Below are 16,849 nucleotides of genomic sequence, written 5' to 3' on the forward strand. Positions count from 1 at the left end.
TCAAAGAAATCTTCAAAGGAAGCACATAGTATTTGGACCAATAGAATCCAGATCTCTTATTGAGAGTTCAACACAAAACACTCTTGGAGACCTCTTGTTAATTACGACACTTTGATTCAGCTCCAGACTTGTCTTTATACATTTCTGGGCTTAGGATCGAAATTATTTCAAGTGCGTCAGAAATAATTAAATATTTATGCTTTTTAAAAGTACAGCAATAACAGAAGATCAAAAGGAACCTCAGAGTTTTTGATTAGAATTAAGCATCGCTTCCCTGGAACCCCTCCAACAGGAGAGTCGCAGAGTCCGTAAACACAGTGAGTCTTCCAGACAAACAACTGACACTTTTGTTGTCGTTTTTCATTACCACGCTGTTTATTTCAGGGCCTTTGTGGTGAGTGTCCTTGGAGCTGCAAGAAGAAAGTGAAATTTCACTTTGCTACTCCATGGCAGGTTACAAGCTTTCCATCTCACGCTTGTCAATTAATATCACCTTTTAAAACATCCTCCCAGAAAAATGGGAATGTTTTCTTTTTCCTCAATCCATAGCATCGACTGGTAAAAACATACTATCCATGCTGAAGTACACATTCAATTGTTTCTGCTTAAGTGAATTTACAAAAGATTTCATAAATGGCTTGTGTTGCTAAATGCCTCAGAAAGCAGACAGAATCCTGACTTATTCATGATCCTCACGCTGAGACATGGCATAGGAGAGGATGTGCTCATTCAACACACATTAAAATATTAGAGCATGTATAACTCAGTGTCTGCACAGAAAGCCAGCAGCAAAAGCAAGTTTCGTTCTTTGTTTTTGCCTGTGAGAACTGACTACGCCACCTAACAGATTCTTCTAATTTTGTCTTTTAATTTTGACGAATTTGTCAAAGCATGGTATGGAAAATCGATCACTGCACACACGAATTACAAAAGCAGAAGTATGAAAACACACTTTATTTTAAAAAAAAAAGAAAAAGGAAATCGGAGTGGGCACTGCAGGAGTGATTGTATATTGTGCCTTAACAACTCTAGATTTCCTTTAGCTTGGACGCCTGAGACATTCAACACCATTCTGAAATGTTTTCCAAAAAAAAAAAAAAAAAAAAAAAGACTAAATTTTGCCACTTTCAAGCAATTTCCAGCCACTTCACAAACACAGACCTGGTGTTAAATGCTGCCTCTTATAAGCAGAACTGTCAGTGTTATTGTTCTGTCTGAAAGGGGATGTTATTTACTTGACAGAAGCTATGTATCAGATAATTATATAGATTCAATCATTAATTAAATTGTTTGATGTCAGGGCCTCTATGATTCAGTTTAACAGCCATTGTGTTTGGCTACAATAACTAGCGTAATCTAAAGATGTGAGGTGAAGGTCACACTGTGACAACACTTAGCCGATGAACATGCTAACAGAAATTGAGCCTTGTGATTGATTTGAAGCAGTTATATGCAAGCAGTTTGTCATTCAAATAGATTCAGACTCGAATTGATTTCAATAGTTTGGCATTAACATGTAGCCAAAGTACAAACACAATAGTCAAGTACACATAAAATGACATAACATACACAAATGTAAGGTAAAACAGTCCGGTTTTAACTACATTGAAATGTTTGTTACGCATGTATAGATTTGATTACAAGTGCACTGTTGTTCAAAATTTTTTGGAAAGAAATTGATACTTTTATTCAGCAAGGATGCATTATATTGATCAAGAGTAAATATACTTATAATGTAAAAAAATAAATAAGCCGTTCCTTTGAACTTTCTATTCATAAAAGAATCCTGAAAAATGTATCATCTTTTTCACAGCTATTTCAATACAGTACAATACATATTTAAAATTAGGAATAAAATTCTTTAGTCAGTAATTCCAATCCTACAGCCCCCCTATTGAGTGTTGCCACATCTATGAAAATATAATTAGCTCATATATATGATTACTTCCAATCATCTATTTACAAGTGGACGACCTTTGTTCATTTATAGTAATAGAGCCTACAATGTCTTAAAAGTTTTGGAACAAAGCCTAAAGATAACACTTTGTCCCAAGATGTACATAAAAGCTGCTGACCTCAGGGTGTTTTCATTATGCTTTCATTATGCTGAACATTTACACTCAGAGTAACACCTACATATTCCACTCAAATCATTAAGTCACCTGTAAGTCATCGCCTCAGTACATATAATATCCATTATCACCTCATTTCTGGCCATGATCTGATTATGCCACTGAATCACTGTCACCTAGTTTGTTCTTTTATGCATATGACCTCTGCTTAGCAGGATGACATCCCCCCTGCATGAGCTCTCATTTAGAGGCTGTATGTTATTTAAAGTTGTTGAGAGGCAGAGCACTGGAGTTCTTTACTGGCATCTGTCAGATGTAAAAGACTCCCTCAGGTGAGTCGATGTTCTGTATTACATCTATTAGCACCGTTTTCTCATTAGACCATTAGCATCCTCATTAGCATTAGGCAAGACTGGCCCTTTGTTCTTTTAATCACATATTAACTTCGCACTAGAGGAGCAGACTCCCGCCCATGTTCAGAGTTGCATACACGTGTTGGAAATTTAACGAGTGATATTAATGCTTGGCTCTAGGAGCAGTGTTCCGATCAGAGAAACGCTCACTGCTCTTGCTAAACAGTTAGTTATCAGACGGATCCAAAAACTGTTGCGGAAACAAGGAAGATACAGAGAGTGACTGCTGTATAAATTGAGTCTACAAGATGCATTCATGTTTGATTGAGAGCATGAATGAGAAACACAGAGTGAAAAGTGGTATTAAATGAATTTGCATGATCCTTCCTGCATGCCAGCCAAAGACAAATTTTCACACTAGGGAATCACACACATACCGATTTTGGCGGTATGACCATAATCGTACATCACAGTACGAGTCACTTTATATCATAGTAACAGTATAGTTACAATATGGTTTTGATCAACTTAAAGCCTCCTTATAAAGCTGAATAAAGGTATTAATTTCTTTAAATACTCACTCACTGACCACAATGTGCAAACAACTTTTTAAAGATTATTCATAACAAATCAACAAATAAAGCAAACAAGCAAGCATCATATCCTGCTCTCTAAATATTATTTTGGTATCGGTCATTAAGGGCATCCTACATTGGTTGACTACTAGCATTGCATATTTAGAGACCACTCTTCCTATGCTCATTTCTTTATGCCACTGGCCATTTTGTTTATCTAAGCAAAATGATTTGACTAACACAACAGACTGCAACAAATTGCTCAAGTCCTATGAATGCAAGGATTTCCGGCAGCATTAGCAAAAGTCAACCGTTTTCACACTGCCATCAACCATCTCCCTCAAACTCATTTTTGCACTTTGACTCATTTTTATTACGACGACTAGCTTCAGGCCAGGATCAGCAACCTCAGCAATGACATCATCTTTGTTTGTTGATTCTGAACTTTTCAACCCCAAACATCTCAAAAGCTTAAATGTGTTGATTCTGCTCATTACGTGACGTCCCTCGTGGCTTAATTGTGGTTTATTTATTTCTAGCAGGGAATTAAGCTATGATGTCAGAGAGGATGCAGTAGTGGTTGTGGGCGGTTTTTAAAGCATTAAAATGTTTTCTGACATTAAAGCAATGTTTCTGGTTGATCAAATATGTATGCGTTTGAAGGGGTAATGTGTCACAAGTGTTACACATACAGGGTTCATTTAAAAATTGACAAATTCCATGGACATTTAAAGGGGGGGTGAAATGCTATTTCATGCATACTGAGTTTTTTTACACTGTTAAAGAGTTGGATTCCCATGCTAAACATGGACAAAGTTTCAAAAATTAAATTGTACGTTTGATGTGCCAAAAATACTCCTTCCGGTTTGTCACAAGTTTCGGAAAGTTTTTTTTAGAGTATGGGCCTGTGTGACGTCAGATGGGGCAGAATTTCCTTATACGGGTCGTAAGGGCACTTCTCCCGGAAGGGCGCGCGCGCACCCGTAGACCAGAGCGAGAGAGCGAAAGCAGTACGCCAATCAAAGCGCTGTGCTCGGCTAAGCCTTTAGGGAAGTCAATGTCACCAAAGAAGTGGGTTTTTGGTTGCCAGGGCAAGACAACCCTGCACAGATTCCCAAAGAACCCAGCGTTAAGGGACCAGTGGATGGAGTTTGTTTTTCCAGAGCATCAACGGAGTTGTGCAAGTGTTCTTGTTTGTTCCCTGCATTTCGACGATGATTGTTTTATAAACAAAGCCCAGTTCGACGCCGGATTTGCAGATCATCTAATGCTTAAGGATGGAGCTGTCCCAACGATAAAGGTTCACGGTCGTGCGTTGGAACCGCAGGCGGTGAGTAAAACTGCTTCAAATGTCTGTGTGTTGTTAGCTATCAGCGCGTAAGCTCCGCCCACACGGCACGCCTCCAGCCGCTCGTTTTTTTCCGGAAAAACTCGGTACAGCCTATCTTTCTTTTAGAAATATAATAAAACTAAGGACTTTTTGGAGATATGAAGGATGCAATACTACTCTATAGGTACTCAAGATTAACATGAGATTGACTGAAACTGAGTGTTTCACCCCCCCCCCCCCCCCTTTAACGTTAAATCTTTGTTTCTCCTCTTAAAAATATATGAATAGCTCAAAGCTTTCTCCTTTAGGTAATGACTTTTAATTTTCTATTAGAGAGTAACTTGGTGTAGAGGACAATTATAGACAACACGTCAAAGACTTCAAAATAATTTATTCACCATTCATGTCTAAGAACCACTTGTGTTTCAACATTGCATGGCTTGTGGATGCACATCAGTCGAGGAGGCGGTCGGCCTCACAAAGACTGTGTCCAATCAGTGATGATGTCACAAGCTTCCTTGCTACATGTGACAATGGATTCTGCCGCTGTGACTCAGCCAGATCCCCTGGAGACTTTTCCCGAGCCAGATCTCACACACACATGCTGACTACGGAGAAATCGACATGACGCCACAACCGAGAGCGTGATCAAAGGTTAGGAATAAATCACACCCCTAACTCCACGCTTGAGAAGAAAAAAAATCCCCACATCTGACTGGTTCACAGTAATTAGTAATGCTCAAACTAAAAGTCTCTCGCACCTTTTGTCACACCTGAGTTTTCTTGAACGTCCCCTCTCGCTCTTTATTCGAATCACCTTGACAGACTTGGGTAAGGAGACTGGGGAAAGTAGCACAAGGCCAGACATGCTGCCTTCTGTTGTGGAAGACCACAGCTTGCGGAGAGCTGAGGATTCTGCCCCCTGCTGAAGCAAACCTGCTCCTGAAGGACACAAGGAAGAGAGAGGGAGCGAGAGCCCAGCTGGTCCTGAGTTTTGAATCTCCGCGTTTGTGCGTTCTCTCTCTCTGGGCTAAAGGTGCACTCAGTAGTTTTTAGTTTTTTTTTAGTAATGATAAAGTAGTAGTTTTTGCAGGCTTAGTTTTTCAAGTTTAAACACGATTATTACTATTAATATATACATATATGTACAAATGAAATAATTAACAATTATTATTATTATTCTAGAATGCAAATTAGTCTTCTAGAGTGTTCCAGTCATATTTTTCAAAAAAAGTTATTCATTTCTTTACGTGTGAAACTTTTAATGAGGAAAAAATTACTGAGCGGACCTTTAAAGAAAAGACGACCAAAATATGATTTAGAGAAAGTGTAAAAGGAAACTAAACAGGTCTCGTGAACAATTAGATTTCTTTCTTCCTCAGATGACCTTGCTGATAGTTTGACTAAATCAGATCGAACTGCAATAAAGACTTGGTCATTTTGTTCCACACAAAATGGAAGAAAAATAAATTGAGTTTGATTTGGGTTTCCTTTATTTTAAACTGTGACTCTCTCTGTGTGAAAGCTATATAAGAGAAAAGTCATCATAAACCTTTGCACCAGTCTATGGCAGAACTAAGATGAACTGAGCTCTTCCTTCAGCTCTTTCTATAGCTTCATTTTTCTGCCTCTCTTCACAGAGCAAAACACTTCCTTCTGCCTCTCTTCAGAGCTGTAAAATGGGCTAGCGCCGCGTCGCTGAGCGAGAAAAACATAACAAAAGCTGCCGTGCATCAGTCTAGCTGACGGTTGATGCGTTTTCCACACCAACAGCCCAGATTTCGCCTTGGGATAATATATCTTGTCACTTAGTCAGGGTGTAGGATTATAGCCCATCAAACAGTGCATCCTCACAGCAGAAAACAGGCCTCCCAGCCACTGTCCATTAAAGACATCTATACTAGCTGACACCTCCCCACCATAATGACACTATACTGCAGTCCAATGCATCTTTCAAGAACCCTGAATGATGAATTTGACAAACATGAGAAAAAGTCAACTACTTTACTTCTTTTGAGTTTCATTATTTTCAAGGCTGGGTGAATTATTAGATGCTAAGATCAAGAGAGAGAAAACAAAAAAGGATGGTTCACCCAAAAATGAAAGTTTTGTGATTATTTACCCACACTCATGTTGTTCCAAAGCAGTATGCTGCTTTTATGGAATACATTATTTTTCCATACAACAATAGTTCATGGCGATTATGGCTGGCAGAGCTCCACTAAATAAAAGAAAAAACCATGACTGGTGCTCTATACTCTTCAGAAGCCATATCATAGCTTTGTGCGAGGAACTGATTGAATTTTAACTCATTATTCACACGTTCAGATGTGTGTCATAGCCAAATATGAAATCCAAATACACTACCATATAAAAGTTGAGGATTTTTTTTGTTTTGTTTTTGAAAGCCTCTGCATTTATTTATTCTAATACGCTGATATGGTGCTCTGGTAACATTTCTTATTATTATGAATGTTGAAAACAGTTCTGCTGCATAATATTTTGGTGGAAACCGTGTGGTGAATTTTTCCAGGATTCTTTGATGAGAGAACATTAAAAACAATGCATTTATTTGAAATAGAGACATTCATAAAAATAAAAAAAAAGAATAATCTCTTTTGATCAATAGAAAACTTTGACAAAAAGTCTCACTTTTAAACTGTCTCTCACATCTCATTCCAAACACAATACAAATTTGTGGGGAAGGTTTCCAGTAAATAACTTTGTGCTAGAAAAACTCAAATTTAGGTTATCATACAGCTTCAGAAAACTCAAAATAGCATGTGGACTACTCTTATCACTGTGTCATGGTGGGGTTTTTTTTTTTGTCTTTTTTTTTTACACTATGAACTGTTGTTTATGGGGGGGACTTTAACAACAGGGTTATACATTTAAAACGGCATGAGGGTAAGTAAATATATACCGATTTTTTTATTTTAATTTGCTGTTAATTATTATTATTATTATTATTAAATGCTAATATACCATGTTAAGTCACAAATAAGAACTAATGAAATTAGTTAGCACAGCATAAAAAACAGCCTGGCTGACGATGAAAAAGAAAAACAAGGTCGGACAATCATAGCACAAATTGTGAGATCTTTAACATGATGAGAACCGAACAGTCCTGGGGTGCCATAATTCGGAAAAAAAATACAGAACTTCCTCAGATGCAACAAACCAAAATAAAACTGGTTTGCAGGGCTACTCAGTAAGAAATCTCATTCAAAACTGTGTCAAAGATATCAAGACAAGGTCATTCAATCACCACCTGCTGACAAGGCGAAAATATGTTTTCTAGAAGCAGCATGCCTTTTATGAGGCATACGGTAGCTCAAATACACTATAAAATGTCATATAAAAGTGTAGGTCTGGAAAAGTACTTTTCATAAGCTTTCAGCAATATAGGGTAATATTTGGCACTGCAGTGTTGCATTTAAAAACGAAATCTACTTAGAAAACAAATACAGAACTTATTACAAGCAGTTGACATGTAGTGGTTCGGGTATATTCTGTAATCATTTCAAAAACTCCACTCTATTTTGGGGCATGCTCTAAAAACTGTACAAATAATTATAAGGTCAGGAAATGTATTCAATTTTCTAGGCTAATTTCCATGCTAATATAATTTGCTCTGTGTCCACATGGGATTCATCCGGTTTTGAAATGAATCTGCTGTCATTACGCACAAGGATGAAACTGCCAGTCAGAGTAGACAGAGTTTGAGAGAACGTTATCAAATCAAACAAACTGTCGGTGCAGTCAATGCCCTTGTCAATGGATCAGAGAAAGTTTGATAGTTTAGGGAACAAGATGCAGGAAGTGGAGGAAGTAGGACTAACATCCACTGAGAACCTGACTGTATAAATTAGATTAATCTCACATCGACATGATAATTATTTTATTTCTTGTATTTGCCACATGGCATGCTAGTTAGCGATCGCTGTAGTTCATTTGGTACTCTGTGAATTAATTTAATCAAAATGCACCAAATCTGACTAAAGCTGTGCTTCTGTTTAGCATAGTAGGACAATCCCTCAAATCAGCAGTGATGCTCCAAAATACTCAGAATTGCACAATAGACTTAGCACACATACAGGAAGGGTGCAAATCACAACTGTAAATGAAAACTTCTTTCCATCAATATATCATCAATTAAGATTTACATTATGGCAAAAGATGCCAAAGATTCTGTAAATAATGTAAATGTTCAAGTTTCTGTTCACACTTTCAGGCAAGATTTCTGGCTTTCTCTTCGGGGAAATATCAAGTTATTTATAAACATTATTGCATTTCCTTGCATATATCTGTAACATCTAATAAATAGAAGCACAGACTACCTGTACACTAAAATTATACGATCAATACGTTATGACAGCAGCATATGTTTTTACATTGCTTTAACTCAAAGTAAGTCAAGCAATTTTCAACTTTTAATGGTATACAAGATTCAACTCATTTTTTTAAGTCAGTTTAATGCAATTTAAGTTGAAATGACTTAAACATCCAAGTTGATTGTACTTCATTTAAAGCAGCAACTTTTTTTTTTACACTTTCTCCTGTCAAACACAAAAGATATTTTGAAAGTGTTTTAGTGAAAACACTAAAACATTTTCATCATGTTTCAACATTTCATCTTTTGTGTTTCACAGAAGAAACAGTCAGAGGTTTGGAACGACATGAGGGATGAATGACATAAAGAATGACATGCTCATTTTTGGTTTAACTGCATGTCCCTGTACCGGCTAAACATAAAAAGTACTAAATGTTTTCTATAAAAGAGCTGACTTAGAAAATATGAATTTAATAATGTCTCTACACTGCAGTGCTGACTAATTGTTTTCTGTTATTTTATGACCACATCAAGTCTTCTATTAATTTGAGGGATTAACGATAAGAATGTCCCAACAGTTCAGGCCAAAGCTGAGAGATATTCGGATCTGTCACTTGCCCTTTTGCGACAGTGCATATCATTTTCAGCTTACTGCAATGCAGCTTACAACTTAATTAAATTGTTAAATACTAAATATTTGTTTAATATTAAATAGCTTATAAATGTAAAATAACACTAAATAAGAAAAAGCTATTTAGTTTGTTTACTGACACATACATAATATATTTAAAAGGTTTTCTTTTTCAGGAAGACACATTAAATTTATCAAAAGAAATAAAAGCTGCTTCATGCTCTAAACCAGTGTTACGACCTGCGTTACTTGTATTTGTGTTGTTGAGCTGTGTTTTTTCTCTCTCTCCCTTTTCTTTCTTGTTCTGTCTTTGACTTCCGATAGGTTGTCAGATGATGGGGTGCACAACCGTTATTGGCTGTTCAGTCGAGACGTGGTCTTTATAAGAATGCAGCGGGCACTCGATGGAGAGCTCATTTCAGGTTGTGAGCTCCTGGATCTTTCTCCTGTCCTGCAGCTTTCTTTGGGTGAACTTGTTTGTGCTTTGTTTTTTTTATAAGGAGTTAGCTAAGCCAACTGTACTTCACTTTGCTGTTTGACAAGGTCATTTAATTTATCCCTTTTTCTTTTTATATTCGCTTTGTTTGGCATTCTGGCCTTTAGTCACCCTGAGGCAGCTCTTCAGGGCCAGATTTGAGAATCCCTGTTCTATCATGGTTTCTATTTTTCATTACTGATAATAATAAGAAACATGTTACTTGTGCTGCAAATCAGCATATTAGAATGATTTTTAAAGGAACTCTGAAGACTGGAGTAATGGCTGCTAAAAAAAAAAAATTCAAATAAAAGCTGCCTTGGTAAGATTAAGAGACTTTGACAGGTAAGTAACAATCTGAACTACAAATCTGACTGGGCCAGCAGAAAAATCATTATTGTTGAGCTCTGCAATTCTATTCAGTTTATGAAGCAATTGAACGATCATTGTGTGGTTTGCAACAAGGTAAACCCCATTACCGAGTCATTAAAGTGGGCATGTTACATTATCCCCCCTATCGAAGCATTCATGTTCACAGTGTGTCTGTGAAATTGAAAGGTTCGCAGTGAAGCTCCAGTAAGGAAACGGTACCTGAGTGGGGGCTCCCTGGGCTCTCTTCCAGGGGTCCGGTCGGTTGAGGCCTCCAGGGGTGAGGGCAGCAGGTTGAGGCATGATGCAAGGGATTGACTGGAATCTTCCTGTGAGACTGTAATAGCAAATCAAGGAGAAAAAAGCCTCTGTATAATAACAAGCTTCAACTTTCTTTATTTCCTTGAAATAAAAGGTTTATTTTGTTTATACAAACACAATGTAGTACTTTTTCGGGTTGTCACTTGTCCAATGTGTAAATCTGGGTCCTGAAGCAAAACCAGATGAGAACCACTATTCATGCCAAAATGACTTTATGCACAAGCGCTGCAATATTTACTTCTCTTGCAAAAAAAAAAAATGCCTTAGCAAATATCAGCAATGACATCCGCAGAGTTTATCTGTCTAGAGGCTTTGCCTGTGGTGCATGTTAACGTGTAGCGTCGTATTAAGTGCTGATGTAACTCCTCCAGAAAACTATCAGAACATTTTGGAAAATTAAAATGACTACATGACTAATTCACCACTGCATGCATGCATAACTTAACGGTGTAATATTTTACAAGATATTAAAATCTGAAGACTAGCCCAAGTCTTCTTCAGCTAAAATTGGGGGCACGGAGAGGGGTGGGGGAAAAAGGTCTCATGTTTTTATTTTATCTACGGCAAAAAATCATTTCTTCAAGCAATGTAGCTATTATAAGAACGTGTAATTTCAATAACAAGACATTCAGAGATTTAACAGCATGAATATGAATGAGAATTAAATGTCATAATACATGTTGCAGAGTCTGAAGTAAAAGAAGAGTGCAACTGGAGTCTGGGGAAAACATACCATGGTGAGCTCGCTGGTCATCAGAGAGGTCAAGATCCAGCATCAGGTCATCCTCATCCAACTCAGACGAGCCAAGGTTATTCAAAACATCCTGGAAAAAAAAAAAAAAAAAAAAAGATGCAAGGGTCAAAATAAAACATTTAGCTTAAGAGGGCTCAATGAGGATGGTCCAGTATCCCATTTTACATTGTATGCTGTTACATTGTATGTAGTTACAAATATATTCATATGTAATTAATTATACAGACTATAGTACATATATATTTAGAATGGATTATTTTATTTTTTTAAACATTTTTATAAAAAGATTAAAATACATTTAGAAAAATAAATGTTTTATTTTATGTAATAATTTATAATTTTAATATTTAATATATTTAAATTTGTTTATAAAAATAATGCATGTATATTTGTATTTATTTATTTAGTGGAAAACCTATAAACATACTACATATTGTATACATTTTTTATGGTGCAGCCGTCATTAGATCAAAAATCTAATGACCAAATTTTTTTACTGTTGAGACCTAGTGCCTATACAAGAGTGGTATTTTACTAGTTATGACACATTTAATGTATCTAGTTTGCAGTAAGCAGTGACTAATGACTTTCTTAAATTCAGGCCAAACCTCCAGCTGTGTGTCATGGTCTGTTTGTTAAAGACTGATGACAAAAGAGGATTTGATCTGATTCAAAGACGCCTCCACAGAAACCCTTCCTCACATCTGACTAAACGGCGCAACTCCACTATTGCACACAAGAAGCAGAAAACCTGGATATCGCTCAAACCAAAGTAGGCCTTTGAGTGCTGCTTTTCAAAGTGTCACACTGCCATCTTGTGCCCAATATGAAAAAAACATCTTAGATTAAAAGCCAAAAGGTAAAAAAATAAATATAAATAAATATGTATGTATATTAAAAAGAAAAAACAAGGTCCTTTATTCTAGCAAACAAGCCAGACTCAGCAAAGCTCTAATATGGAGTATTTGAGGCAAATCTTATTTAAAAGTGCACGTAAAAGACAAAAAGGCAAAAGAGCAGCTATTATGTTCTATTAAAGTGGAGAAGCGCAGCTCTTTGGCTAATTAAGCAGGACAGAGCAAAGGACTGGATAGTGCATCAGAACAGAAATGCCTTAACTTTGACTTTGCTAGAAATTAAAGGGTCGCTGGGCACCTAATTAAGACTCTCAGGATATGAAATGGTGTGGCCTTTACCTCTTTGAAATATTACGATGCCAAATGACAAAATGAACATAATACATCACTACTGTAACAATCTCAGTAAGAGTGTAATACTGATGAAGTTAACCGCCTTAATCGGCGACCTGTTCAGACACCTTTATCCTGTTCAGACACCTTATTTAGAAATATTAAAAGAAGAACAGTGTCATGGTTCATAAAATGTCCTTGTGAACATAAAAGGCCAAACAGGTTGTTTTTGAGCATAATCATGTAGCCTCAACCAACGAGATCACTACCCACTGACACATATGACAACAGGAGCACAAAGAACAAAAACTGCGAGTGCTCGATAAAAATGTTCACGTTGCGGTTGGGGGGGGGGGGGGGTGATGAGATGGTCTTTTTTTTTTTTTTTTCAAGTATTTATTTCTAAGGGATTGAGAAGGTGACAGAGAGCTGACATTTGGTGTGACTCACTCTCAATTTCCTGATGTTCAGATTGATTTTTCTGATCTTTTCATGTCAATGTCAGGAGAAAACATGCTTTACTCATTAACGAAATATCCTCTTCACAAAAAGGTCATAACAGTTCAATGCCAATGTGAACAACATTTCCTCACTTGGTGTTTCAGAAAACAACAGGTTACACATTGGCAAGTTATGCAAGGATACTCTCTCTCAAACACATTTAGAATCTATCTGTGCTGCTACCAGAAATTATGAGGTGTTAGGAAATGACCTGAGCAGACCTCGGGTCACCCGCACGTAAAATTCATTGTAAGACGCGATAAGACCATGCGCATCTTGATACAGTGATAAGATGGTAGGGATAAATGGTAAGAATGATACTGAGACATGACGTGAAACAGATTCAAATCTATTTTTCCAACATGAGCACCAAGGCTCAATGTGTTGGGTCATGGCTCCAACGAGGGTTATTTGTTGCAAGATATAGCACGAGTTTATCAAATGGTTAAAAAACAAAAACTGGGCATGCATGATAAGACCGGTACTGTTAAAAATGCCTATTATGAATGTACTTTAATTTGTGTCTTCAGACGTGTACTGGCGATCAGCCAATGCTAGAGCGCACTGTCAATGCTGCAGTGTAGACATACAATTGGTGTATGAGCATCCAGATTTTTTATATATATATATATATATATATATATATATATATATATATATATATATATATATATATATATATATATATATATATATATATATATATATATATATACATATATATATATATATACTGTATATATATATATATATATATATATATATATATATATATATATATATATATATACATATATATATATATATACTGTATATATATATATATATATATATATATATATATATATATATATATATATATATATATATACATACATACATACATACATACATACATACATACAGTGCTATGCATAAGTGAATACACCCATGCTAAAGTTACACCCATGCTAAAAAGAGGAATAAAAAAATCATATTTTGGAAATTGGGAAAAATCCAACCTTTAAGGACACCAATTTTCTTTGTGAATGAATAATGTATCGTAATTAATTAAATAAATGTTCTTCCTTAAAATACATGGTGCATAAGTGTGTACACCCCTATGTTAAATTCCCATAGAGGCAGGCAGATTTTTATTTTTAAGTATTTAAAAAAAAAACAAATGTTAGGATACTATGCATCCTGATAAAGTTCCCTTGGCCTTTGGAATTAAAATAGCCCCACATCATCACATAGCATTCACCATACCTAGAGATTGGCATGGGGTACTTTCCATAAGATCATCTCTCAATGCAAATCAAACCAGCTATTAGGCTAACTGAAATAAAACCATGCCAATCTCTAGGTATGGTGAATGCTATGTGATGATGTGGGGCTATTTTAATTCCAAAGGCCAAGGGAACTTTATCAGGATGCATAGTATCCTAAAAAAATAAATAAAAAAATAAATAAAAATAAAAATCTGCCTGCCTCTATGGGAATTTAACAGGGGTGTACACACTTATGCACCATGTATTTTAAGGAAGAACATTTATTTATTTACGATACATTATTCATTCACAAAGAAAATTGGTGTCCTTAAAGGTTGGATTTTTCCTAATTTTTTAAATTAAGGCATTAAGTTCAATTTCCAAAATATAATGCTATAATGCTTGAATACTAATATTCGTTGTTTAAAGGACACTTTACACAGAAGTAGTCATTTGATTGTGTTTGTATATTTACATGTGAATGCTGATTATCATTTATGGAAGTGTTTATGCTAAATTTACTATGTGTATCCATTTAGTTAGTGGGTTTATTCCAATTCTGTGTTATATTCTATTATTGTTAATTATATCTATTATATGCTCTGTTTCAGACCACACACACATACCAATCTAATCGTTTTTACTCATGTGGTCAAACTATTGAAGCTAAGGAGGAAACTAATGGAAAAATCAAAAGTTACAGTTGTAGGCTACAGCTGGTTTGTACATGCAACTTCAATGAGACAACCTTGAGATGACCTCAATTAAACAAATAATGGCTCATTTCAAGTCTAGGCCACAATGCATTGAGCAAAATAAGACCCGATTCAATAATTCAGCTTTCTTATATGTAAAACCCATTCAGCGACATAACTCGCTGCTTAATCGGCATAATACGATGCATCATTGGAGAAATGTTACTCCGGCACGTCCGACACTATTAGAGCTATGTGCTCTTCAAAAACAGCGCTTTAATTCTCTTTAAAACTAAAAGTTGTAGAATGGAATTTGTAAATATTTGGAACGAAAGATACAGAATGTACTGCATTTTGCTAAAGAGCAGGATTTATGCAAGTCCACATCATACTAACAAGAAACTATGCTTCTAACCACAGGTCGAGAGCTGTAGTTAACCAACCACACAAATTTGCGATACTGTTTGTCAATGTTCGTTGGAACTATGGTTTTAGGGAAAAAAAAACAAATCTTTGAACTATGCAGGCAACAATGGAACTTGTGGCCATAGTTGGCTAACGATGCTTTGGGGAAACACACTCCAACACATTCATGCATCAGTAAGACCAAGTTCTCCTGGTATACCCAAGAAGGTTGATATAAAATAATAAGGATGTATCAAACAAGCACCATCTTGATGCAAATTAAGCTGCAGAAGGCAACGCAAAATTACAGAACAAAGCTTATGTGATTTTACAAGCATGCTGGCCAAAGATCACAGAAACTGGAAGCTACTGTAGTTCCTCAAATGTTAATGTTTGAAGAACATTAGAGGAGTAGTGAATGGCATGCTTCCCTTGAGAGCAGTGAGCATGACCACACATTCTCACTATGACAATGGAACACTTCCCTTTTCCTGCATGTCTTTGTGTTTACACAAAAAAATGTTGTGTGTGTCTGCCTCATAAAAAAGTATGTTAATGAGCATTTACATTCTTTGGCGATGAGTTAACTTAGAAAAATCTACAAACAGACAAAAAAATGCAGTTTTTAATGGAGAACAATAAAAGTGCTTAAGTTCATTTTGAAAATGACTCACGGACCAGTAAGTGTGTCTCACTGGTTCGTTTAGGATTCAAGACTGATTCGTTAGCCAATCGGACATCACGGATTACAATGTTCATTCTTTCATGCAGCGAGCGCAATGCAAAAAGCAGCCCTTTCTCTGAACTTTGACTGGAGCCGTCGATTGCAGAACGATTACACCGTAGGAGGGGATTTTCCTTCAACTAATCCGTTTCATCCTTCAATTAAAATGTGGGCTTATATATCTCTTTATCTTTATCAGGCACAGCATCAAAAATACAAGAATCAGGATCCTCAAACTCAACCAAAACATGCAGCATGTTCCCTATGATTTCCCACGTCTGTTGGCAAACCCTTGATCAGACATGCTGCTTCAGGACGTAGCCTCGTCCAAGAACAACTGGCAAACAGGAGAACGTAACTGAAAAGGTCAGGTCAGCCCACAGCCAGAGTGAAGGTAAACTTCACTCACAAATTTTGCACAGCACATGATTTGATGACAAATTAGCAGTGGCACCTTAGCAAGCATTAAAGAACAATAACACAGGATATGCCGTTTTCCTCCACTGCGCTGGAAAACAAGAGCAATTAGTTCGGCCTCAAGCTGTGCAGGTGCAGACTACAGTATTCAGAAACAAAACAAAAGCTTTATGACTTTGTAGGAACTAGCCAAAAGTATGAGCAATTGTTTCTTGTTACTGATTGAACCAATGTTTTCCTGTAAGGGTTTTGCCCATACAACATAAAAATCTCTCTGAAGGTTAATTGTTTTGATTTATCTGCTAGCCCTATGACACCAATGACCGGCACCAACTAAAAATAGTCACTTCTAACTTAACTGCACTACCATTCACTTTGGGGTCAGTAAGTTTTATTTATTTTTTTTGGAAAGAAATTAATACTTTTATTAATCAAGGATTCAACTAATCAAAAG

At 36.3% G+C, this 16,849-nt stretch overlaps 1 protein-coding gene across 3 annotated transcripts in view; it reads right to left on the reverse strand.

The window, feature by feature from the left end:
• The window catches only part of ccser1 (coiled-coil serine-rich protein 1), a 73,421-nt gene that overhangs the window by 45,442 nt on the left and 11,130 nt on the right, over nucleotides 1-16,849 (reverse strand). For all 3 annotated transcript variants that reach the window (XM_084390039.1, XM_084390041.1, XM_084390040.1), the window contains exons 4-5: nucleotides 11,193-11,283; nucleotides 10,361-10,475 (exon numbers count right to left, since the gene is read on the reverse strand). In XM_084390039.1, coding sequence (XP_084246165.1) covers nucleotides 10,361-10,475; nucleotides 11,193-11,283 — 206 coding nt within the window. The remainder of the gene's footprint in view (nucleotides 1-10,360; nucleotides 10,476-11,192; nucleotides 11,284-16,849) is intronic.

This window comes from Rutilus rutilus, assembly GCF_951802725.1.
Source record: "Rutilus rutilus genome assembly, chromosome: 19".
NCBI classification, from domain to species: domain Eukaryota; kingdom Metazoa; phylum Chordata; class Actinopteri; order Cypriniformes; family Leuciscidae; genus Rutilus; species Rutilus rutilus.